Source organism: Callithrix jacchus, chromosome 1 (genome assembly GCF_049354715.1).
Source record: "Callithrix jacchus isolate 240 chromosome 1, calJac240_pri, whole genome shotgun sequence".
NCBI classification, from domain to species: domain Eukaryota; kingdom Metazoa; phylum Chordata; class Mammalia; order Primates; family Cebidae; genus Callithrix; species Callithrix jacchus.
Genome location: NC_133502.1, coordinates 159,773,386 through 159,800,328, shown reverse-complemented (window position 1 = coordinate 159,800,328; position 26,943 = coordinate 159,773,386). Strand labels below are relative to the sequence as shown.

Sequence of the window (26,943 nt, the reverse complement as noted above, 5' to 3'; positions counted from 1 at the left end):
GAATTTACATCAACGAAAGGATAAAATAGCCAGTTAATATCAAATGGCAGTAACCCTAAATTTGAATCGACTAAATCCCCCAATTAAAAGATACAGACAAAATCTAATGGTATATCTAAAGATATACAAAGACTCAAAATAAAGGGTTGGAAAAAAACCAACCAAATGGAGAGCAAAAATAAAGAAATAAAAAGCAGGAGTTACAATTCTCATAATTAATAAAATAGATTTTAAAGCTACAAGGAAAAAAGGGTAAAAGGATTAATGTAATAATAAGAGATCTTAACACCCAGATACATAAGACCCATAATGAGATTTAGATTCAACGAGATAGAAAATTGATAACGATTTCCAGGACTTGAACTCAGATCTAGAACAATAAACTCAATAGAGCTCTCCACTTTAAACACACAAAATATACATTATCTACTTTAAACACACAAAATATCGATCGGCCATTATTGATACCTATTTTAGGAATGAAGTAATATTTCTTTTTCCCTCTTTTTCTTTCTCTTTCAAAAAAAAAAAAAGGAAATTGGAAAAGACCACAGTGATGTCCCCAGTGCATGAGAGGAAGCCTGATAGGAGGAAAGAAGTATTGCAGGGGCACTGATTTGAAAGGGTACTGATGGTATTGCCACCATCACTAGCTGTTGGCTGGAGAAGCACTTGGAGTAGAGGCCAAGAGTGGAGACCTGGAGAACAAACAGGGAACTTTTGCATTAGTCCAGGCCGAGTCAGTAGTTTTAAACTTATTTACATCTTCGAATTTTTTTGTTTCTTTGTATTTTATCTCTTAATAGAAAGTCATTCATCTCCGTCCATCTACTGTAATGTTCAGTTGTGTGTCATTCACTTCTATCATACTATCTCTTAATAGAAAGTCATTCATCTCTGTCCATCTACTTTAATGTTCAGTTGTGTATCATTCACTTCTATCATACATACTAGTATTCTCTTTTTAAAAAATAAATTTTATTATGTATGTTTGCGATTTTACAACATGATTTTATGGAATAGATAGAGATTTTAAATGTTTACTGAAGCAGATGAGCATATCCATCTCACATAACTTTCTACTATTATTCTTAATATATTCTTAATAGTCCCATTATTTCAAATGGGAAATTCTATTCTTGTTTCTGATTTTATTATTGCTGCCAAAGTTTTAATGGCCATTTTAAAAAGAAACCCAGCTTTTAGATTAATTTTCCCTTTTTAACTGTATTTTTTTCTATTTTTATCAAATTATTTCCTTTTTTGGATATGTTTTTCTTGTGTAAAGTTTTAATTTATATAATAACCGGGCAATTGTTCTTATGTATTAAGAAAAGTGCTAAGGACTTATGTCCTCATGAGGTTATGTGAGGTGTAGGCATTATCCCTATTTTACAGATGAAGCTGAGTCTTGGAATGATTAATGAAATTGTTTAAGGTCAGGTAACATATGGTCAGGCCAGGATTTGAACCCAGGGCTTTTGAGCTTCAAAATGTAACCTTGACTGTCAAGTTAAATACTTTATTCTTTAATTATAATATGTTTATTTTTAAAAAGAACCAAAAATGACTCAGCTTATGAATTTCTCTTTGATGATTATTTTAGTTATTTAGTTATATTGATGTGCAGTTTGATTTTTGACTTATTAATTTATAAGAGTATTGATTTTAGTTTCAAAATATTTGATATAAAATTTGCCTGGTTTTATTGCATTCTGGTCAGAGAACCATAGTGTGCAAATGTTACAGTCTGTCAAAGTGTATTCTAATGTTTATAAGAAAAAGCTTTCAGAAAAGGTAGAAAGAATACCTCCTCCTTGTGGAATATGGAGCTCAGCATGTGCCAAGGCCATTCATTAGTAATATTATGCATTTATATCTTGAACCTGCCTTTCAGACTATTATGAGTTGGTAGTATTGAAGAGTAATGTCCTACTGCTGTTGCAGTTTTTCTATATTTCTTTTAAGTTTTTATAATGTTGACTTGGTGCATTTTGATGTGCAAGTTTAACATCTTGTCTTTATTAATAGCTATAGTATTTTATGTATATTTTTTATCTTTTGAATTCCTTAAGGTTTTTTTCTTCAAAACCTATTTTATCTGAAATTAGTATTGTTAACCATTGTCTTCCTTCTGTCTCTCTGATAAATCTTTGCCCCAGTCTATAATTTTAACCTTATTTACTTTGGCTGTATCTCTTAGTACAATGGAAATGTCACATATTTTTGAAGTTTGAGTTGAGGGCATTTACATCAGTTATTGTGGTTATTACCTATTTAAAAGTTTTTAAGACTTTTTATTGATACATAATTATATATTTATGGGGCACATGTGATATTTTGATACATGTATGTAATATGTAATAATTAAATCAGTATTTAGGATACTCATCACCTCATTTATTGTTACTTTGGGTTGGGAACATTTTAGATCTTCTAACTATTTTGAAATATACGTGATTAATATACGTGATTATTAACCTATTTTATCACTTGATCTATTCGTCCTCTCCCTTTCTCCCTTTGTTTCCTTCTCTTTCTTTCTCTCTCACTTTCTTGTTATCTGTCAACACTGGTATCTTCAAGGGGCTGTGAAAGGACAAGGGAAAAGATTTGCTTAAGACTTTTCACTTGATTTATTACAAAATATATCTTTCTTTCTTTCTTTTTTTTTTTTTTTGAGTTGGCATTTCACTCTTATTGTCAAGCTGGAGTGCAATGGTCGATCTTAGCTCACTGCAACCTCCACTTCCCGGGTTCAAGCATGTCTTCTGCCTTGGCCTCCCAAGTAGCTGGGATGATTACAGGCGCCTGCCATCATGCCCAGCTAATTTTTGTATTTTTTGTAGAGGTGGAGTTTTACCACGTTGGCCACACTGGTCTTGAACTCCTGACCTCAGGTGATCCGCCTGCCTCAGCTTTCCAAAGTGCTGGGATTACAGGTGTGAGCCACTGCCCGCAGCCATAAATGTATATTTCTATTATAACTTTCAAAAGCAATAAAACAGAATAAGGTAATAAGGATAAATGTAATCATTTTGAACTTAATATATTAAATTTTAACTAATAAAATAGTATTTTTATTTATGCATGTCAAATTGGTTAAGTTTGAAAACTTTTGGAGGAAGGGAAATGGAATCAAACAGCTGAAATAGCCTGTTTTATTTTAAGCATTGTGCTCAACTCTTTGACTTATCTTTTCATTTAATCTTTACAGTAGCCTTTGAAATGTTATTTGAATTCCACAAGTGATTTTTAAAGTTTTGTTGGTTTATAGAGGATTCCAGACAAGATATAACCATTTTTAGGAAATTCACCAATATTTAACATGATAATAATACTAGTAGAAAATTAAGTAATTAATCCATTTAAAATTCAAAATAGGCCAAGATTAATGGCTCACGCCTGTAATTCCAGCACTCTGGGAGGCTGGGAAGATCATTTGAGATGAGCCTAGGCAACACAGCGAGATCTCATTAATACCCAAAAAAAAAAAAAGAAAAAGAAAAAAGCCATGCATGGTAGCATGTGCTTGTAGTCCCAGCAACTGCAGAGGCTGAGATAGGAAGATTGCTTGAGACTAGGAGTTCAAGGCTGCAGTTGGCTATGATAATGCCACTGAACTCCAGACTGGGTGGCAGAGTGAGACCCTGTCTCAAAAAAAAAAAATCAAAATAAATTTATTATTTAAAAAAAAGCATGTAATTGTGGGCAGGATTCTCTATCACCGTCGATAATAATTTGCTCTAGAGTCCCTCTAGGAATCAGCCTAGATTAGAATGTCGGAAGAGGACTCTTTTCCTTTAGACTAGTTCCTCCTGATTCTTTTCTCCTGTTGCCTAACGGTATCACTGATCCAGGACAGGTAGGAAGTTCAGATGTAGTATGGTTGGCAATGCAAATTTCTAGCTTCTTGGAAGGTATCATGTCTCACTGACACTTTTCCTGATGTGAGTTCAAATATCAGTGTTTGAAAAGGTTAAAAAAAAAATGGGCTCTGGCATCATATCTTGACTTTTGCCGCTTGCTGACCTAGTATCTTCAGACAAGTTACCTTACTTGAGGCTTCTGCTTCCTCCTCATCTATAAAATGGGAATGACACCACCTCACTGGTTGTCATGAGAATCATATTAGATAAGGAGTGCCTGGCGGCAGAGTGCATAGGAACTGCGTGATAAATGTTAGCTATTTTATTATTACTGTTTTATCATTCATTTAACAAACATTAATTATAGCTTTGTTTTGATTTTTAAATGTAATTTACCTGTTTCATTATTGTTCTAGATCTCTTGGAATTTTTGCTGTCACTGTCAAACATCCCTACAGCTTTTCTTGTGTATACTTTGAGGCTAGAGCACAAATTTCAGAAATGAGGGAGAATAGTGAAAACCTGGCCGTGCAGAATAATTATCTTAAACTCTTGAGTCTGTCTTAGGCGAGACCTTCTAAAAATCCTATTTTCAATGCTCAATTTCTTCTCTGTTGGCAGGCAATCTTTTGATTGTAATATGGTTGAGGTCACTTGACACAAGCCTCTTTACATCCCTTTGTACCCATGCAAATTGTTGACTTGTCAATTCCTATTTTTGCTTTCTTTTCCCACTTAAAGGAGAGGAAGCTTGTTTTTACAAATTATTTTACAGTATTGGATGATCTTCAGAATGCAATAGAAATGCCTCAATTTTTGCCAGAATCTGTATGTAATCCAGACCCTGCTTTTATGAACTCTTATCATTATGGGCTTCTGTCAAATGCATTGTGCCCTGTACCTTCTTACAACTGATACTTTGGTTGGAATTCTTTCAATCTTCAGGACTCAGTGTTCCTGTCACTTCTTCTTTATAGTCCTTCTTGATGTGGCAGATACTTTCTCTTCTGGAAACCCACTGTATCTTGTGTTTCTCCCTTTTCATTGTATTAATGGTGTGTTGCAATAATCTGTTCATCTTGGGGGACTATGCTTCAGTCTAGGCCCAAGTTGGACCTCAACTTTGTTTAACTAAAGGACATTGTAAAAATAAATTCACTTGGACAGGCACGGTGGCTCACACCTGTAATCCCAGCTACTCAGCTTGAACTCAGAAGGTGGAGGTTGCAATGAGCTGAGATCATGCCACTGCACTCCAGCCTGGGCAACAGAGCGAGACTGTCTCAGGGAGGAAAAAAAAAGGTAAATTCACAAGTGCATAGATTTTTGGGAGACAGCATTTTTGAACAAGACTCATGTAGTATATGCTCCCTTTCTGGGATATGGAATTGCACCCTTTAAAAGAACAAAGTAGCTACTATTCACTAACATAGGTAACATCTGAGAAATGAATTTTAAGATGAGTGGTTTTTAAGATATGATCAGTAACTTCAGTTCCCATCTCTTCGTATTTTAGGTAATGGAACTGCTGGTCCATCTGAATAAACGTATAAAAAGCCGCCCCAAAATACAGCTTCCAGTAGAGACACTGTTGGTTCAGTACCAGGACCCTGCTGCAGTTTCCTTTGTCACAGTGAGTGTTGTATTGGAATATTTTCTGACTTTTAGCGAGTTTTCTTTCATAACATTTATCAGATGTCATTAACATATTGGCAAGCTTAGAATTTCACCATAGTCCACCTCTAAATGAAACATGAGGAGATGTTTTTCTTTTAATTACACACTGTTTTTCCACTGAGTATCAATCCAGAGGAAATGCTGCGTTAAAGGAAATGGTAGGAAGACAGTAATGAATGGCTGTTTACATTGGGCAAAGGATTGTTGGTGAAATGACTTGTCAGGTATGTTACATAAAAGACTGATTTGATTTTTGGTAAGAGACTATGTGAGATGGGTCTGAATAGAGAGAAGCATTATGCAGCTTAGGCATGAATAAAGCATAATGGAAGAAAAAAGCGAGTAAAATGGCAACAAGATACATGAAAGTGAGTTTAAAAAATCTTTTGTGTTTTTGATGTGTATATTCAGAAAGGTATCCTTTTTTTAAAGTGGAGTAAATCTGAGGCTGGTAAGAAATGTTCCTTTTAAATTCTTGTCTTCATGAAAATTAAATGTAAAAAATGTTGATCCTGTGTGATGGCAGGTGATGTTTTTTTCCTGGTCCTTGTAGTTCCCAGCATTCAAACAGAATCGATTGAATCTTATCTAACATCTGGAGTCACAAAACTTTTGGAGCTACCTATTGGTCCAGACATCGTTTTGTCTGTTCCTGTTCTGGCTATTTGGCTCAATTACGCATGCTGCTTTCTTTAAGCAAATAGGAACACTGTGTGCCAATAAAAATGTCAAATAGAATTTATTTAAAGAAATCATCTTATGAAGCCCATTTACTTTAGTAAAGAATTCATCAGAGGCTGGGCATGGTGGCTTATGCCTGTAATCTCAGCACTTTGGGAAGCCGAGGTGGGTGGATCACGAGGCGGGTGGATCACAAGGTTGGGAGTTCAAGACCAGCCTGGCCAACATAGTGAAAACTCGTCTCTACTAAAAATACAAAAACTAACCAGGCATGGTGGCGCATGCCTGTAGTCCCAGGTACTCAGGAGGCTGAGATAGGAGAATCACTTGAACCAGGGAGGTGGAGGTTGCAGTGAGCCAAGATCACACCACAGTACTGCAGCCTGGGTGACAGAGCGAGACTGTCTCCAGTGGGGAAACAACAAAAAAAAGAATTATTCAGAAAAGCAAATCTTAATCTTAGGTGTTAATCCAGATTGTATTTATGGGTTTGCTTAAAATCCAGTATTCACACAGATTATAGTGATACAGGTTGAGAATCCCTTATCTGAAATTCTTTGGACCGTAAGTGTTTTGGATTTTGGAATATTTGACCTGATTTAGCATCCCAAATCCAAAATCTGAGATGCCCTAATGAGCATTTCCTTTGTGGGTCTTGTTGGCACTCATAAAGTTTCAGATTTTGTAGCATTTCGAATTTAGGGTTTTCAGACTTGTGATGCTTGGTTCATCATGCATTGGTGAGTTACTAGAGTGAGGAACCACAGAGTGCTGCAGTATACTAAGGTTGTTTTAGTCATTTGACCAGTTGGGAAATGGCACCCTAGCATTTGTCAACACCTGATCTCCTCCTAGCTTGTAAGGATTAATGCAATAAACTGGGAGATCTGATGCTAATGTGTAGTTTGTAGGTGTAAATAGGTTGATTGATTATTTTTTAATTCTCCATGATAAGAAATTGCATATATGAATGCTTTAGATTAGGCCATGCTTCCTCACATGAGGCCTGCATTAAAGCAAGCGTTTGGAATAAGTTGGACTGGAATTCTTTCTCTGAGATACAGTAGTTGGTAAAGGTATAATAAACATGTGGAGGGAGGATGATTCCTGTTTACAATGTGTTTGTTGTAACCATAACTCTCTTGTTATCAATTTTCATTGAAATCAGAGTATTTCCTTCACACTGACTTGCTTTTCTCTTATTGCATTAGAATTTTACTATAATTTATGTTAAAATGGGCTATCCTCGCCTACCAGTGGAAAAACAATGTGAACTGGCCCCTACGCTTCTTACTGCCATGGAAGGGAAGCCTCAGCCGCAGCAGGATAGGTATGGTTTCCTCAACTCTAATTTCCCTCCTGCAGGAATCAACAACTGCCTTTCAAATGTTATTTCACACATTTGGTTTTACTTGGGCAAATGGGAGGCCTTGAACTGCTTTAGCTGACAAGAGTTTTCTGTGGTACCTCAAAGTTACTGTTTTATTAATACTATCATAAAATTTCTTGATGTGAACATTGAAAAATGTGCAGAACTAACAACATTTATCTAAGTCTATCCATTTTTTTGCCTAGTTATCTTGAAGCAGTTAATTTAACATGATTGCAAAAATTACAGTTAAAAATAATTTGCATCAAAACATTTCTATCTTGGAGGATATAAAGTTTCAGAGTGATTTTCTTAAGGAACAGAGCGCTTGTTTGTATTAATGTGGGAACTGGAGAGGTGGAAAGGTTTTTAGATAACATTACTTGTTTCTAGGCTTAGCCAAAAGTTCTGTGTTGTAGCCCTGTCATAGAATCGTGATGAAGAGTGTAGAGGAAAGATGGAGTTAAATCGTGTTTTCAGTTCACCTTTTAGAGCATATTTATTTTTAAAGAAAGACTGTTAATACAGAAGTTTACAAGTAAAATTAATAGACATTAAAACATGGTTTGAAATTGTTTTCATATGTTTTAAGAGTATCAAAAGGTGTTAGTGAAAGGAATTACTGAAGCCTGTTACTTAAATTAGTGCAATAGAAATGTTAATATTGTATTAAAATATTAATATGGTTGATTTTTTAATTTTCAAAATTCAGAATAACTTTAGTTGTGGGAAATAATTTTTTTTTTTGAGACAGAGTCTCACTCTGTTGCCCAGGCTGGAGTATAGTGGCACAATCTTGGTGCACTGCAACCTCCGCCTTCTGAGTTGAAGTGATTCTCTTGCCTCAGCCTCCTGAGTAGCTGGGATTACAGGCCCCTGCCACCATGCACAGCTAACTTTTTGTATTTTTAGTAGAGACAGGGGTTTCACCATGTTGGCCAGGCTTGTCTTGAACTCCTGATTTCAAATCATCTACCCATCTTGGTCAGGTGCAGTGGCTCACGCCTGTAATCCCAGCACCTTGGTCTCTCAGAGTTCTGCAATTATAGATGTGAGACCAAGGCCAAAAATAATTTTTTTTGAAAAGACAAGTTATAAGTTGAACTTCACTTAAGATTTAATATAAAATCTCTTGTGGAAACTTCAGATATTAACATTGAACCCATTTTATGTATTTTTTCATATAATTTTAGTGATGAGCCAGATTGGCTAAATGCTAATCATCACTCAATATATTGAGCTTTCAATAAGAAAGAAATATAGGCGAGTCCCTAGATTAGGACTTTATAAATTAGTGGTGTTGAAAATCAGTGTCTCTTGCTTACAACTGCCAGTTTTTGTTATGTGATTTTTGTCTGTTTCTTGCATGTATAAAAATCTCATTTTTAAGTAGCTGCAATAAATGTAATTGTTTTTTCAGCTTAATGCATCTTTTAATACCAACCCTTTTTCACATGAAATACCCTGTTGAATCATCAAAATCAGCTTCTCCGTTTAATCTTGCTGAGAAACCAAAGACTGTGCAGCTGCTTTTGGACTTCATGCTAGATGTCCTTCTGATGCCTTACGGGTGAGTTACAAAATAAAAACAAAGCAACCTTGTTCTTGACTGCTTTTACTGTGTGGAGTTAAGTACTATTTTAAATGATTCCAGTCTCACTAGTAAATAAATGCATCTCAACATCCACTTACATTTACAAAGTTTTTTTCTTCGAAACCTCTTTTAAACTTCAGCTTCACTGCTTATTGGACTTACTGAAGCTGAGTTGCTTTTGTGATTTTAGATGCTACCTGCCCAAGATGAAATCAGTCTATCCCCATAAAAACAGTTCCTCTTAGGCGGAGGTAGGAGGATCACTTGGGGCTAGGAATTTCAGACCAGCCTGGGTGACAGAGCGAGACAGACTGTCTTTCAAAAGAAAGTTTCTCTTTTGAAGTTAGTATCAGTGCTGCGATGATTTTCCTTGCCACCTAGCCATACAGTGATGAGTTGTCACCAGCTTTTCTCTTTTTTGTTGCTACAATATCAGTTTCATAATGCCCTCTTCTCCTTGCTGTGCCTGGAACCCTTCCCACTGCTATCATCTAGTTTGCCTCTTTTCAAGTCTTGTCATAATTTCTTTCCCAGTGGCTCCACTTCTTCAAATCTCTTTACACCTCCTCTCTATGCTTTTCCCGTTTTTAAAACACAGATCCAGTCAACACCTTGGTTTCTCATGTCTAGTCATTAATACACTCATGCATTTCATGCACTCTTATGTGTCCTTGCCTTTTATTTCTTAAGAGAATGCTTTTCTCTCTGCCTTGAATGCTTCTTCAAAAAAGAAAGAAAGAAAGCAAAAAGACACTTTGAAAAAAAGCATCCCAGCCATTTACAGTGGCTCACATCTGTAATCTCAGCACTTTGAGAGGCCAAGGCAGACAGATCCCTTGAACCCAGAAGTTTGAGACCAGCCTGGGCAAAATGAAAAAACCCTGTTTCTACAAAAAATACAAAAATTAGCCAGACCCCATGGCATGCACCTATAGTTCCAGCTACTTGGGAGGCTGAGGCTAGAGTATTGATTGAGTCTGGGAGGTTGAGGCTGTAGTGAGCTATGATTCATGCTATTGCACTCCAGCCTGGTGACAGAACAAGACCCTGTCTCAAAAACAAAAACAAAGAGAAAAGGAAAAAGAAAAAAGGATCCCAAACTGGCTTAAATGCCAACTCTGTTTGTCTCTGACAAATTTCTTGCCCCAGGAAGATATAATTGCACTAATTTCTGTGTCATAATAACACAAAATACCTGCTTGTATGGGCACTGTGTGTTTCTCCTGCGTTGTAGACATTTCCATCTCCCGTAGTAGATGGTGAGCCTCTTGTAGCCAGGAGTTGTTCTTGTAGCTTTGGTCTCTGCCATGGAGCCCTGATTGCTATCTACTTCTAGTCTACTTATTTTGTCCTGCTGCCAGAGAAACTTTTCCAAAATGCTGTTTTCATCTTGATTCTTTCCTGATCACAAAAATATGTGTACATGATAAGCTTGGCATATGGGGCTCCATATCATTTGTCTCTCAATCCAGAGACAAGAGAGTTCATGTGGTGTGATGAACCAGTTTGTTCTCCTCCTGCCCCTCTTGTTTGGTAGCCCAATGTTCTGGGCCTTCAGTCACTCCATGTTCACTCTCACCACCTGTTATATCACTTCTTATTTCTCAGCAGTTTCTTTGCATCTGATAAAATGGCAGATTCTGTTACATGTGTTACATTGTTACTGTCTCAGCTTACTCCAGATGGCAGAGACTCCATCTTACATCTCCTTATATTCCTCTGTCTTGTGTTTAAGTTGGTGTTTGTTAGTTTGTTTGAGACAGGGCCTCACTCTGTCACCCAGGCTGGTGTGCAGTGGCAACGCACTGCAGCCTTGACTTCCTGGATTCAAGCAATCCTCTTACTTCAGCCTCCTGAGTAGCTGGGACTACAGGTGCACGCCACCATACCCAGCTAATTTTCTTTTACATTTTTTGTAGCGATAAGGTGTCAACATGTTGCCCAGGCTGGTCTTAAACTCCTGGGCTCAAGCGATCCTCTCACCTCGGCCTCCCAAAGTGGTGGGATTATAGGCCTGAGCCACCATACGCAGCCTTAGGATGTTTTATACAGTATTAAGATGTGCATACTTACTGATTGATTTACTTAATGCTGCCAGTCTTGCTATAACTTAGAAATAAACTTCTTTTTATGTTTGTTAAATCAGTAGGCAGCCAGAATGACAGGTGTTGATGGTTTTGATAAATAAGCCTTGAAATTCAGATTTACCTTAGAAATATGATGTAATCAAGCCATTGATTCTTCACATTTTTCTTACTAATGAGAACTTGTGTCGTTTATATAATAATATTAAAGCGATTCCTTAACAGGTTTTAAAAAAATAGATTAGGAATTGAATGAATGTGACATGTAAGTAATGTGGAATAATTTATGCTATCAAGTTCTAAGTGTTTTCTTGAACTTTTATTATAGTGGATATTTTAGTTTAATATCCAATATGATAATGGAAGTTATCAGCATAGACCTTTAGTTTTAAGAGATTTGAATTAATATTTATATTAAAAACTTCATTTTGTAGATGAGTAATACCAGTTTAATAGGATCAAAATGAATTTCTTGGAGATCTTCTTTCTCCTCCATAGAAGCCAAAATGAAATAAAGGTGATAATTTAACCAGGTGGTGCAAAGGGCATTGAACATATAATGGGAAAAGTCAGTTCTTGTGTAACTTCTCTTCTTTGGGCCCTTTTGATTTCTTTCATTTTGGGGACTTTATGTGATTATGTGGTATGTCGTTTGGAGGTTTCAGTGGGTTTTCCAATGTAGGGATGAAGACTTCAGGGAGGACTGAAGGTGAATTACAACTTTGTAGAAATGAGAATGACTGTAGAAATACTCTGCTTTGGGTGTACAACAGTGGCTTCTCCCAGTCCCCTATGTCAGCAAACTTTTCTCCATATTTGGCAGCTAAAAGCTCAAAATGTGGTGATTCTGGAGTGGCTTTTAGAGCTATCATTTGTAGACTGAGAGTGATCAAAATATTTATATTCATCGTTGGTAATGGTTGTAGTTCATTTGTAACCAAGTTAAGTGATGTGCTCTTCTGGTTAATTTGCTGAAGATTTAGATACCTTTTCTAGATACCTTAAAAGTTTTTTTATGATGAAGTTTTAATTTCAAGTATTTATTCTTCTAGTAAAATACAGTAGGAGGACAGTATATGATTGATTGTTTTATATACACGTATAGATGTAAATGCTTGTGTTTTTATAGAGGTTTAAAGTGTTATTTCCTTTCCAGATATGTGTTAAATGAATCCCAGAGTCGCCAAAATTCATCTTCAGCACAGGGTTCTTCTTCAAACAGTGGAGGAGTTTCTGGAATCCCACAGCCGCCTCCAGGAATGAGCTTTTATGCAGCTAAACGAGTTATTGGTGATAACCCATGGACACCTGAACAATTGGAACAGGTATCACATACTACTTGCTCATAATAGTGCTTGATCCTGGACACTTGCCCCTATGAAGTCCATGAACCATTTATAACATAATTATAGTATATTCAGGCTCTCTAATGAAATATGTTTGAAAGGAGCAGTTGATGTAATGTGTTTTCTTCATGCTAGTTATTTATTAAGCCCTAGGGGCAGGGAGGAGTGGGATATGCTGTTTAGCTTTTCTAATGTTGTTTACATACTTCCAGTATAACTCACTTATAAATTGAATATGTTTAATTTGTTTTTTACAAATTTTTAACTTTTGTCATTTTAGTTTTTAAATTGTAGGTTTAATTATTATCTAGCTTTTTTGTGGCAGTTAAAATACAATTTTTCTTACATTATTCAACTTTTTAGGGCTGTACATTTTATGTAAAGTGAGGAGCCCAACACTTCACAGGTGACAGTGTGGGGAAAAGCATGACTCCCTGTTATATTACTTCTTGGGAATTTAAAAATTGGCATTAAGAATTTTATTCTGGATTTAAACAGGACACAGATGTTCTCTGAGCAGCTTTTAAAAATGACTGGTGCTCTACAGAGAAGGTGCCTCACTGTGCCTGTGTCATCAGGCACTTCAGGGAAGAACAGATGAGATCAGTATGTAATTATTTTGGAATTCAAGCAACATGGGTTAGTCTTCTAATCCTTTCTTTATTTCTCCATGGCAGTCTAAATGATTTGATCCTTTTCTTTTTGGGAATGTAAGTGACCATTGATTAAAACTGTTCCCAGTAGAGGGAAAAAGAGGCAAGCGGGGTATTCTTGCCATTCACAAATTTATAGAATGTTTTATTCAGTGAGGGGTATAATTGATTTGATTTCCTTCTTCATGTTTTATGGATCTTTTATCCTTCTTAAACTATTATGTAAGTAAAGGTAAAGAGTTAACAGAAGCCACTCTTTTTTGAGTTCAATCTATGTGACAGACACTGTACTGGGTACTTTGAATATAATCTCTCATTTAATCCTCACAGCAACCAAGTGAGGTATAGAAATTGTTAGTTCCATTTTCTGAAAGGCATGGAAGTTTTGAGATTTACCAGGGTTTCACTTCTAGTACCAAGCTTTGAACCTAGGTTTATCTGAGGGCTAAAGCTACAAATGCTGGAGGAAAATGGTTATTGTTCAATTATAGTCTTATATTGGTCATTATTTGCCAATATGTCTCTGTATATGTTTTGTCAGTTTCATAATCTAGTGCTGAAACAAACAGTTTAGTTTCAGGGATGAAAGCTGTTTTCCTCTAATTTTAAAATATCTCTTTGTTTTATACTTTTTCTTCCAAGTAAAACATGTTTTTTTTTCTAATTATAAACTTAATATAAATATTCAAGTAGTTAAGAATAGTAGAAAGCGAAATTAAAAATTAAGGGGCTGGACATGGTGGCTCACACCTGTTGCAGTGAGGCTAAGGCGGGTGGATCACTCCTAAGGCCAGGAGTTTGAGACCACGCTGGGCAACATAATGAGATCCCGTCTCTGCTAGAATTACAAATATTAGCTGGGTGTGGTGGTACATGCCTGTAAACCTAGCTACTTGGGAGGCTGAGGCATGAGAATCACTTGAACTCAGGAGTTGGGAGTTGCTGTGAGCTGAGATTGTGCCACTGCCCTCCAGCCTGGGTGATAGAGCAAGACTCTGTGTAAAAGAAAAAAAAACAGCGCAGTGGCTCATGCCTGTAATCCCAACACTTTGGGGGGTCATATTGGGCAGATCACTTGAGTTCAGCAGTTTGAGATCAGCCTGGCCAACATGGCGAAACCCCGTCTCTACTAAAACAAAAATTAGCTGGGCATGGTGGTGTGTGCTTGTAGTCCCAGCTACTGGGGAGGCTGAGGCACAAGAATTGCTTGAACCCAGGAGGCGGAGGTTGCAGTGAGCCATGATTGCACCACTGCACTCCAGCCTGGGTGACAGAGCAAGACTCTGTTTCAAAAAACAAAAAATTACCTGGAATCCTGTTACACTAGTTTGTCATCTGTCTGCAGTTTGCTCTGTGAGTGTGTGTGTGTTCACAGTTTTAAACAACACATTTCTACTTGTCATGTAATACATTATTTGTAGTTTGATTTTTGTATTGAACAATATTTTGAATTTTTTTGAAAAGTAATTCTTTTTAATGTTTGTATACAATTATATATGGTATTTTTAAACCAGTCTCCTATTGATGGACATCTGTATCATTTTTGGTTTTCTTTACACATTTTTTTGTTTATGTCTTTGTGTACTTGACTTCCATAACTGTCCTCTTTATGGCTGCACAAATATTTGAATCTTTTCTGTTGTAGTTGTTGTTAAAAGTAAGTTGTGTTGAGCAGGGGAGAGAAGGCAGGCCCATTTTTGATTTGTTATATCTTTTTAAATTGTATTTTTTCTTATTTAATAATTGTAAGCTTTATTCTAGTATATGTAAAAACTATTATTTGACTGATTTTTTAAGATAAAAATGAAATCTTATTTTTCAGGTGTATTTATCCTAAATAGAGTCATTTGTAATGAAATTCATAACATCTTTACATTGCATGAAGTTCTAATCAGAATCTCTCTTTAGTCTGTTTCATTTCAGCCAGTCAGTGAAATTGAATACTATTCGTTTAGAATTTCTCTTGCATTGAGTAGCCAGTATTTGAAATCATATCCTTTGTATGTTAGCAATAGAGTGAAACTCGATGGAATGTGAATTATTTCACTATTTTTGAACTGTCAGAGTCCATGGAACACTTTATTCCTAGTGTATCAACCTCTTATCTGGAGGCTCCAAATTTGGACTTCAAAACTTCATCACTCTAGAGAGGCTGTGTGACCTCACTAGGGAGGCTGTATATCATAATAATTTTGGAGTCAGAGAGACTTAGGTTTGAATCCTGCCTTCATCATTTACCTGTGTTTTAATCTTTTAAGTCTTGCCTCAGTGTCCTTAGCTAAAATGTGGGTATAATAATACCTATCTCATAGATTGTGAGGATTAAGTGAAATTATGAATATGTGTGCTTAGTACAGTCCCTGACACATTGTAAGCCTAAGTAGGAGCTGCTATTCTTGTTACTGTTCATCTTTGGCTTATGACCACACTGATATGTTAAGCAGTAGAGTGGGTGTCCTTTGCTTCCCTGACCATTCTTTCTCCTTCTCTTCATTTATCTATAGTGCAAACTGGGAATAGTGAAATTCATAGAAGCTGAACAGGTGCCTGAACTTGAAGCTGTTCTCCATTTGGTGGTTGCTTCTAGTGATACACGCCACAGTGTGGCAACAGCAGCAGACCTGGAACTGAAAAGCAAACAGAGGTAACCACTTCCCTGTTAAGCTTTTAAGATTGAAAGGGCTAGATTTTTAAAAGCTTACTTATCACATATTATTACTTTTTTAAGGATCTTATGTAATGAGGCAATCAACTTAGTGGAGATTATGAAATATACCTAGCTTGTAATAAAATTTGCTAAGGAGTTGCATTCTGTGTAAGACAGAGAAGAAAATCTGTGTGGAGATGGTGTTTATAGCTGGAATAGGTTAGAAATGTCATCACAATCAATGAGACTTTTGACTAGGTAGATGAACTTTCAGAATTGATGTTAAGAAAAGTGTCAGTTCCTGGCCGGATGCTGTGGCTCATGCCTGTAATCCCAGCACTTTGGGAGGCTGAGACGGGTGGATCACTTGAAGTCAGGAGTTTGAGCCTGGCCAATGTGGTGAAACCCCATCTCTACTAAAAATACAACAGTTAGTCAAGCGTGGTGGTGGGCACCTGTGATCCCAGCTACTTGGGAGGCTGAGGTAGGAGAATCACATGAACCTGGGAGGTGTAGAGGTTGCAGTGAGCCGAGATTGCACCACTGCACTTCAGCCTGGGCTATGGAGCGAAACCCTGTCTCAAAAAAAAAGTGTTAGTTCTGAGAAGTTACTAATTTTTATTTTTTTCTCTCTCTTAAACCATTTGAGATTACTTTTAATAAAGACTATGTATGTATTATGTTTAATACAGTGAAAATTACATTCATGAAAAGAGTTGCTGAATAGATTCTGATTAACATACCAGGAGATACAGATAGCAAATAGACTTATAGAAAATATTCTTTCTGTGTAAGAAATAAAGTCAATGAAAAATAAATGAATGGGGTACCAGTAGCAGTTGATAAACCCATTTATGTTTCTATTGACACTGCTATTTTTATTTTTATTTTTTGAGACAGAGTCTCACTCTGTTGCCCAGACAGGAGTGCAGTGGCACGATCTTGACTCACTGCAACCTCTGCTTCCCGGGTTCAAGCGATTCTTGTGCCTCAGCCTCCCAAGTAGCTGGGACTATAGGTGCCCACCATCACGCCTGGATAATTTTTGTACTTTTAGTAGAAACAGGGTTTTAACATGTTGCCCAGGCTGCTCTCGGACTTCTGAGCTCAGGTGATCTGCCTGCCTTGGCATCCCAAAGTGCTGGGATTACAGGCGTGAGCCACCACGCCTGGCTAAAACTGCTATTTTTATACCCTGTTGATTGGCATTATAAATTGAAGTTTTGGAAAGTGGTTTGCAATAAGTGAATCGTAATGAATCTTAAGGATATTTCTATCCTTTTATATCAGTCTTCTGGGAATTTATCCTGAGGAAATCACTCAAAAACAGAGAGATTTAGAAAAATGTTACAGATTTGTTCATTATTATCATTTCCTATCATTGTTAAAAATGTGAAAAAAATTCATTTTTCCATAATGAGGATATAGTTAAGTAAATTACTATATGTATCTTTATGGAATATCATGTATCTGCCAAAATATGAATGAAGTTAATTACTACTAAGTTTTTAGTTTGTTTTACTAAAGTGTTTGCTTTGTCTGAAATCTTTAAACCACAAGTATTATGAAAGAAAAGCAATGGCGGATCTTGAGGAGTAGTTAGTAACAATCAGCTGAGGAAAGATATGGGTGAATCATACCTAAAATAGAATTGTAGAATGCCTCTGAGGATAGTGGGATTGTGTCTGTTCAAAGAAGAAGCATATTGGTAAACTTTGAAAGAAAAGATGAATCAGAAAAGCAGTCAAAGCAGCTTCCTAAGTTGTGTTTGCACAAACACAGGACAGCTTGAAAGTAGAACCAATGTCAAAGGGCAGAGAGAATATAGTGTGGTAAACCAGTCAAATGAAAGGAAGGATTGCATTATTGCTAGGTTTCTGAAATGATTGGTGGGATCTGCTGCAGAGGGTGGGAGTGAATCACCAGTCATTTTTTTTTTTTTTTTTTTTTTTTGAGACGGAGTCTCACTCTGTCACCCAGGCTGGAGTAACAGTGCTCGATCTCAGCTAACTGCAACCTCTGCCTCTTGGGTTCAAGTGATTCTCCTATCTCAGCCTCCTGAGTAGTTGGGGTTGGTTGTGCATACCACCACGCCTGGCTAATTTTGGTTCTTTTAGTAAAGATGGGGTTTCCCTGTGCTGACCAGGCTGGTCTTGAATTCCTGACCTCAGGTGATCAGTCTGCCTCAGCCTGACTAAGTGCTGGGATTACAGGTGTGAGCCGCAGTGCCCAGCCTTCACCAATCATCTTATAGCTGAATTCACCTTATTGTGGGGCCCAAACAGAATTAAGTCTTAGTGACTAATAGCAACATAACTACTATGCAGAATTAAAACTGCAGGTATGTACTGGTAGATAAGAGGGGGATGCTGGAAATCACAGTGACATAACATTAGAGAAATAGAATGGCTTGCAAGTGTCCTAGGTGTGGCTTAATTTCATGGGCACAAATTTTTTAGTCACTTTCGTTATCACTTTTGAATTGCCGAATGGTTAAAAAGATGAATCTTACCCTGCCCCAGACCTCTTTGAACAAGTGTAGTAAAGCTCTGCTGTGTTGGAGTTGCTCCATGCCATGGGTCCTGAGTATCCATCTGTATAGGAGCAGTGTCTGGTTTTCTTGTGGCAGCAAATTGTGCCATTGGATACAATAATCTGTTGAGTCAAGGTGGGTTAAGTGATTTGTATTTGTTTTGGTTTAAACCCCAGAGCCCAAAGTACAATTAAAAAAAAAAAAAACAAAACAAAGCCTCACTTGTAAGCCACGGAAGAGTTTGGATCTTAAGTGTTAGCTGCCCAATTCTCCTTGCTTGGTGCCATGCAATAAATTTCTCACTTTCTCTCACTGTAAAAACGAAAACAAACAAACTGATAGAAATTAGTCCCTTTCTTTTCGTTTCTTTCTACAGTGTGAGTTGCCCATTTCATTTGTGTGTTTCTAACATTTTTTTTTTGTTAAGAAAAGTTGGGGCTATAATTTTTTGGAATTACTAAAGGAGGAGGAAAAAATAATTTTATCAACCTGTGTTGAAACTTTCCATAGCTTAATTGACTGGAATAATCCTGCCATCATTAATAAGATGTACAAGGTGTACCTTGGAGATATACCACTGAAGACAAAAGAGGTAGGTTGTTTTGATTTATTCTTACATCAGCATGAAAAGTATTTTGTTGACATGAACTATATATATTTGTATATTTTCTCCTAGTTTGATTTAGGCTGAATCTGTGCTGTAACAAAATTGTTGTTAAGTCATGTTAGTTTAGATGAAGTAAAACCTGGTAACGTAGTTTACTGGATCTGGTGTTGTAAATTCAGATTCCTAAATAACAATGCAAACTGTCTAGTGTAGGGATTGACAGATTTTTTCTGCAATTTTTTTAGGTTTTGCAGGCCTTATGGTCTCTGAGGTTGCAGCTACTCAACTCTTGTTACATGAAAGCAGCCATAGGCAATACATAACCAAATGAGCATGGTTGTGTGCCAGTGAAACTTGGTGGATACTGATGTTTGAATTTCATGTAGTTTTCATGTATTAAAAAATATTATTCCTTTGATATTTTTAACCATTAAAAAAATGTAAAAATGATGCTTAACTCACAGACCTTATCAAAATAATTGGTGGGCCAGATTCGTACTGTGGGCTATAGTTTGCAGACTTCTGGTCTAGAATCTAGAACAAAAGATGGGTTCTTCTAAAGGCTCAGAGTAAGACTTTTGCCTGTGTTTAAAAGTATTCCAAGTCTAAACCCAGACAGACAAGGATTATTTGTTTGCATGCCTTTTGTGAAGGCCTTTTTTTAATGTACTCTGACAATATTTGCACTTATGATACAAAAGCAATGGTGAATGTACTGGCTAGGTTCCTACCACACATCTAAGCTATGTCATCAGATGACTAACAGTCATTCTATTCTTCACTGTCACGTACTCATTTAAAAAACAAAAAAAGGAATAAAACTCAGCTTTACTTAAGAACATCCTTGATGAAGCAGCAAAAATGAGTTTACTTGAAAAATAGACAGGCAAATTATAGGTACTGAGATGAGTATTTGGCAGGTATTTTCTCCAAAAGGGAAAAATGAGGACTTCAAAAAAAAACAATTAACGTGATTTATCATCTATGAGAAAAGTTAGCTTTCAAGTAAAAATTAGAATTTTGAGAAACATGTATTTACCACAGTGATTTGATAGCTTATCAATACTTGGTGGATTTTTCTAATGAGATTAGAACACAGGTGATATAGAACACAGGCTTTGTAAAAAAAAGTTGTACAAGGAAACATTTGCTTAACTCAGTGAGCCAATATTTTGCAAATGAGGAATGATGTTATAAAAGCATATAAGGGCAAGGGAGCCATTCAGAGTAAGATAACAAGTGGAATATAGTATAAGAGTATACAGAAGTTCATTGATACAGTTTCAACTCAAATTGTAACTAACTTTTTTTCATTTTTTAAAAATAAGCAATTAATTATTATTTGTCAAGTTTTGGTATAGTATCAAAAAAGAATATCCAGAATTACCTAAGAAAGCTGAAATCATCTCCACTTTTTCATCCACACATATCTGTGCAAGCTAGGTTTTTGTTACTTCAGCCAAAACAATGTATTATAGCACATTGAATACAGAAGATATGTAAACATCAATTTCTCTCGCAGTATATTGAACATCAAAGAGATTTGTAGACAATGTGAAACAATGCTGCTCCCTCAGTACAATTTTTTTTGTTTTGAAAAATAGTTTTTTATAAAAAATATGTTAGTTTTGAAAATAATGAGTTTATTAAGAATTCTGAGTAAATAAATATGTTAAAATTTCCCAGTTTCAATTTTCACTATAATAAATATTGATGGCTTATACAGATATAAACAAAAGCTCTTTGGAGACTTCAGTAATTTTTAAGAGTGTAAAGAGATCTTGAAACAAAGTTGGAGAGACCACTGATTTAGATGAATTCTCATGACATTTTGATTTCAAAATAATTTTAAATTGCTGAGTTACAATCAAGCATATTTTCAACAGGGTGCAGTTCTGAAGCCAGAGCTTAAAAGGGACCCTGTCAGTACAAGAGTCAAGTTAAAGATTGTCCCCCATCTCCTTCGCTCTAGACAAGCTGCTGAAACGTTCCCAGCCAACATTCAGGTAATTTGTTTTTCCAGAGAATATTGGCCTATCTGCAACTTTTATGTCTATTCAATTAGAGAAAGAACTATGTTAATGGATATTCAGGGGTAGGTTGATGTATATAACAAGATTAATGAGATTCTTTTTTTTCTCTCTTAAATTTGCTGCAGTATGATTTTTAAAAAATTATCAGAATATATATATATAGGTTGAGCATCTGTAATTAGGAAATCTGAAATTCTAAATGCTCCAACGTCCATTTTTGAGTACTGACATGATGCTCCAAGTACAAAATTCCACACCCGGTCTCATGTGATGATTAAAACAGTCAAACTTCTGTTTCATGCACAAAATTATTTAAAATATTGTGTAAAATAACCTTCAGGCTATGTGCATAAGCTGTGTAAAAAATGTCAATGAATTTAATCTTTAGATTTGGGTTTTGTCCCTAGGGTGTTGCATTATGCATGTACACATATTCCAAAATCTGAAAAAATATGAAATCTCAAAACACTTCTGATCCTAAGCATTTCTAGTAAGGAACACAGCCTATACTATGTATGGCTTCCATTTATCTCAAATGTATGGTAATAATCCCTTTCAAACAAGATTTTGTGTGTGTGTGCGTGTGTGTGGTTTTTCTCCAAAAATGGTGTTATTAGTCACTTAGTCACTTAAGTGAAAAAGCTTGAGTCATCCTTAACTGAAGCCTCATTTGAAGGCAGTGGCCACATCCTCTTGATTTTATCTACTTAATGTCTTTACTTCTCTACACCTAATGCTGATATTAATTCAAACTGCTACTTCTTGTTTTGGTTACTGCAGTATTTTTTTTTGACTTACCTTCCTGCCTGTAGTCTTGGCCCACATCCAGTCTGTTTTCTTTTTCTTTACTTGTTTTTTTTTTTTTTTTTTTTTTTTTTTGAGACAGGGTCTCACCCTGTTGCTCAGGCTGGAGTGCAGTGGCAGAGTCTTGTCTCACTGCAACCTCTACCTCCCAGGCTCAATTGATCCTCCCACCTCAGCCTCCTGAGTAGCTAAAAAAAAAAGTCTGTTTCAAATAATATAGCGCTTGATTATATTTTTTCCTATATCTTTTTGTGTTTTTTTGGAGACAGTCTTGCTGTGCCACCCAGACTGGAGTGCAGTGGCATGATCTCGGCTTATTGCAGCCTCTGCCTCCCATGCTCAAGTGATCCTCCCATCTCAGGGCCTCCTAAGTAGCTGGGACTATAGGTGTGTGCCACCACGCCTGGCTAATTTTTGTATTTTTTTGTAGAGATGGAGTTTTGCTATGTTGCCCAGGCTGGTCTAGGACTCTTGGGCTCAAGTGATCTTCCTTCCTCAGCCTCCCAAAGTGCTGGGATTTTTTTTTTTTTTTGAAGTGAAACAGGATCTGGCTGTGTTGTCCAGACTGGCCTCGAACTCTTGGGCTCAAGTGATCCTCCTGTCCCAGCTTCTCTGTAGCTGGGAATATAAGTGTGAGCCACCATGCCTGGCTTTGTATCACTTTAATATACATACCTCTTAACTCCTCAACAAGATTGAGTGCTTGTTCTTTTTTATATCTCTTAGTACCTAGCACAGTGACAATTATAAAGCAGTTACTCAATCCTAGTCTGGAACTCAATGTTACTGTTAAACAAGATCAGAATACTGCTGGCAGTTTTAGGAACAAGAGTGTACCTTTTTTTTTTTTTTTAGTGTAATCTTTGTCATCAAAAGTAGGAACTTGAGGGATTTAGGTATTTTTGATGTTGATGGTTAATATTGAACTTGCTGGATGCTGCACAGGGCTCATCTACATGATAGTTTTGCCTTCTAGGTGGTTTCATAATATGTGAAGCCCTTTTACCCCAATGGCACACTTGTAGAATATTTCCATTTGTATATTTTTCCTGAAGCTTTTAGTAGAATTTGTCCTGAATCGTATAATTAAGAAACCTAGGGAATGGCTGAGTGGCGACCCACTGCAGTGTGTACTCTTTGTTTCCTCACCGTGGTAGACCCATAAGCCTTGCAGACTTGTGAAATCAACCATTGTGTTTGTTACTTCACAGACTATTTATGAGAGCTTCTGATTGGCTGTCTAAGTTGGTCAGCTAATAATGTTTATTGGCATTAACGTTGAAGAATGAGATGTAGTATGAAAGGTCTGCTGTTGAATTCTCATTACTATTGAAAAGTATTTAATTCTTATTTTCGTTAGTTGATGTTCTCAACTCTTTCACATAGGTGGTGTATGATGGACTTTTTGGTACAAATACAAATTCAAAGTTAAGAACGTTATCCCTGCAATTTGTTCATCATATTTGTATAACGTAAGTTTTAACTATTTTAACTATAAAGTTTTCAAGCTGCTGGAATGCTTCAAGTATATCTTTTTATTTATGTTACCTAGAAAGAAATCATGTGTGCTCATCTTTAAAAATTTTTGTATTTTAATAGATTAACTTATTTTGGTTATGTCTCTAATTATGTAATCATCAGTAAGATACATAGTTATGAGATTTCTTACCTTGCTTTGTGTATATGTGTTTTATTTAAAGCTGTCCAGAAATTAAGATTAAGCCATTAGGTCCAATGCTTTTGAATGGCCTCACCAAGCTAATCAATGAATACAAAGAGGTAAATGACTTGTCTTTTAAATTTTATCAACATTTTATGTCTTACAATATTTTCTATAATCTTTCTGGTCTGTTCATTAATGTAGTTAAAGTTTGCTATTTCATTGTTTCTTAACATTTTTACTTGAAGTAGTACAAATTTCAGAAATTACTGCCCTTTTTTCCTTTTTTCGGGGGGAAATAACTGTTAAAAACTGATGAGTCTCAAGAGGTCTTACTGCATCTATTTTTTTTTTTTTTTTTTTGAGACAGAGTTTCGCCTCTTGTTGCCCAGGCTGGAGTATAGGGCATGATCTCAGCTCACTGCAGTCTCTACCTACTGGGTTCAGTGATTGTCCTGCCTCTGCCTCCCTAGTAGCTGGGATTATAGCTGCCCATCACCATGCCCAGCTAATTTTTTGAATTTTTAGTAGAGATGGGGTTTCACCATGTTGGCCAGGCTGATCTTGAACTCTTGACCTCGCGATCCACCTGCCTTGTCTTCCAAAGTGCTGGGAGTACAGGCATGAGCCACCTACTGTGTCTTTAGGTAGAATTTTTTCAGCCAGTGCCTTTTGTGCTACTTGTAGGCATTATGCAAAAATGGAATTAAAGAAATTGAGATTTATGTTTATTTCCATATGAGACTATTTGGATTTGGCTTGTGATGGAAAACAGTGTTAATTTTCAGGGGCTAAGATTTTTTTCTTTTATATTTTTCTCTGGTAAATAATGGGGCTGAGATTTTAATGATTAAAAATTCTGTCAAAACATGCATTCAGTAAATTTTTGATTCCTTAAGCTAAATGGGATGAAGATTTCTTGGATTGTAGATTTTTTAATCTTATTTTCCCTGCTGTATTTCTTTTACTATAATATCTCCAATATTTAAAAGGAGTTTGCTTAAAAAAGTTAGTATTTCAAGATTCATTAGTATTATCTTCCTCAGTCTAAGCTCAACATGAATGCATGTTTGCAGTAGTATAGTGAGCTCAAGATCTTACCATTGGAAATTAGAACTGAGTTTGAATCCTAGTTTTGTTTTTTGGTGAGTTACTTAGATTCTTTGCACCTTTTTATCAGAAAAATGAAAATAATAATACCACTTCATTAGATTACTGTGAAGATTAAATGAGTTAATCAACCTAAATTGTTCAGCATAGTTAAGGCATGTTAGTAGATACTATTAGTGAAAGGCACTTTATTTTCTGTGCAGCTCTGCTTTGTGGTTAAGTAGGCCTGGTTCTCCTAGCTTGTTTCTTCTATTGAGTAATGCTTGTATGGTTAAGATCTAGGGGACTTCTCAGATTATTTTATGGCATAGATAGTGAGATGCTTTGGAGTCATGGATAGAAATCAAAATGCGCTGGGGCTTTTGGGGAGAAGCTGTATATTTAAATATAAGTTAGAGAGGCCAGACAAACCACAGGTGTGGATCCCCTTACCTCCAGGTGACACCTACATGTCTTCCCAACAGGTGAATCCATAAGAATGGCCATTTAGATGTGGAAGGGCAAATCCTAGGATAAACATAAACTTTGGTGGAAGTTTATTGTATTCTGAGTAATCAGATTATTAGTTTTCGTAAAACCATGTAGAACTCTATCTGTATCTTGAGGAGAGAACCTCACTAATTCAGCTGATGACTATGACCCTCTTAATTTTTTATGGTAGAAACTATGGTAGGAAGCTGTTTATTACAGTGTGGATTTTTAGAAAATCGCACTACAGTTTACCTCAATTTTGCTGAGAGACGGACTAGTATGTTGGATCAGTGATGTATTGTCTAATTAATTAATGTGTTTTAGTGTGTTGAAGATCAATTTTGGTGTTTGCAGGTTACATAGTGTTGAAATATCTTGAACTCAGCACCAGCTCAGAGAACACTGCATTTTCCTTTTGGAACGAGTTGGGGATGCAAGGTTTTGTTATGTTTTCCCTTTTACTAGTGTGGTGGAGGCTGAGTTTGGACATATTTGTTGTTGCTCAGGTGCTAACACCATATAGCTAGACAGAGTGAGACCTAGGTTTAATAAAGAGTAAAATTATGCATGTAATTGCAGCGAAAAGGTTTTACTGTTTACTGTATTTTTTGTTTTGTCTGTTTTGTTCTTTCCTTTCTTTTTTTAATTTAAAGGACCCTAAACTACTGTCAATGGCATATTCAGCAATTGGAAAACTCTCCAGGTGAGTAAACTCTTTTTTAGTGAGAGATATGCTCTTGGTAAACTGAGAAAAATTATGTGGCATTTAATGATGGTGGAGAATAAATTTGTTGTGATTCTGAAAGGAAATGTATTTAATGGCCATAGGTTGTTTAGAAATGTCTTCGGTGTAGAAGGAAAAAGATGTGAGACATTTTAATTTATATTTGAAGGTATGTTACTGTATTAAATAGTGGTCTTGAAATGAGAGTTTGAACTGAATTTTGTCATAATGGGTTATATTTTTTTGTACCCTGGAGACTTTTGGTTGACCTTAATTTGTTTTTGTTGCTGCTTGGCACTAATCTTTATAAACGCAGTGATCAAGGTTTTTCTAGTGATTCTCTTTTTTGAGAATAGTGTTTATGATTCTGAGTGGCCCTGACAGATTTATTTTACTTCTCAGTGTGATTTCCTCATTCCAGTTCCTGCTGGCTTCATCTTCCTTCACTGTATTTCAAAGCAGGGAGAGAGAGGTGAAGCATCCTCAGTGGCAACAATGTGTTGCTTCCACCCCAAGTACAGATTTTATGTTGGCCTCTGTTGACCAGGTCTTGCTGTTCTCTTCAGAGAAAGCAGCTTTGGGGTTTGGAGGAAAGCCACCCCAGATCAGTGGATACAGTACATGGTTGTCAGCCAACCTTGTCCCTTGTGTGTTGGCAAGTAACAAAGCCCCTTTCCACGATAGCCATTAGTTTAGATCACAGTTTGGTCTTATCTAATTTCTTCATGTTAAAATCAGAAATGTTAACTGAATGCATGGAATATTATAGAGGAAATATCTAGAAGATGTGTGTATTAATCAAGGGCTATTTGGATTAAAAAATTAAATAATTACTTAGAAAAAATTTTGACTCTTGGGGGAGGTAATGATGCTGACATTTTGTTCAGAGAGTTCAGGAAAATTTGTGTTTAGTTTCATTTTTTCTCTTTTTCATCTCTTGGAAATTTATGATAGTAACAATATTTTTACATTCTTTTGCAGTCGAATGCCACATTTATTCACTAAGGATATAGCGCTTGTGCAGCAGCTTTTTGAAGCCCTTTGTAAGGTAGGGAAGCAGCTGCTAAGTTTATGCTTTCTG

General features: G+C 36.2%; 1 protein-coding gene across 7 annotated transcripts in view; it reads left to right on the top strand.

The window, feature by feature from the left end:
- ECPAS (Ecm29 proteasome adaptor and scaffold) overlaps positions 1–26,943 on the top strand; it is a 119,681-nt gene that overhangs the window by 34,364 nt on the left and 58,374 nt on the right. For all 7 annotated transcript variants that reach the window (XR_013535875.1, XM_009001202.6, XM_078374239.1 and 4 more), the window contains 11 exons: positions 5,386–5,502; positions 7,439–7,557; positions 9,017–9,166; positions 12,431–12,599; positions 15,778–15,917; positions 18,964–19,045; positions 20,947–21,066; positions 23,284–23,369; positions 23,598–23,676; positions 25,792–25,841; positions 26,844–26,910. Coding sequence is in view for 6 of the 7 variants with exons in the window: in XM_009001202.6 (XP_008999450.2) it covers positions 5,386–5,502; positions 7,439–7,557; positions 9,017–9,166; positions 12,431–12,599; positions 15,778–15,917; positions 18,964–19,045; positions 20,947–21,066; positions 23,284–23,369; positions 23,598–23,676; positions 25,792–25,841; positions 26,844–26,910 (1,179 nt within the window). In the remaining variant the exon portion in view is untranslated. The remainder of the gene's footprint in view (positions 1–5,385; positions 5,503–7,438; positions 7,558–9,016; positions 9,167–12,430; positions 12,600–15,777; positions 15,918–18,963; positions 19,046–20,946; positions 21,067–23,283; positions 23,370–23,597; positions 23,677–25,791; positions 25,842–26,843; positions 26,911–26,943) is intronic.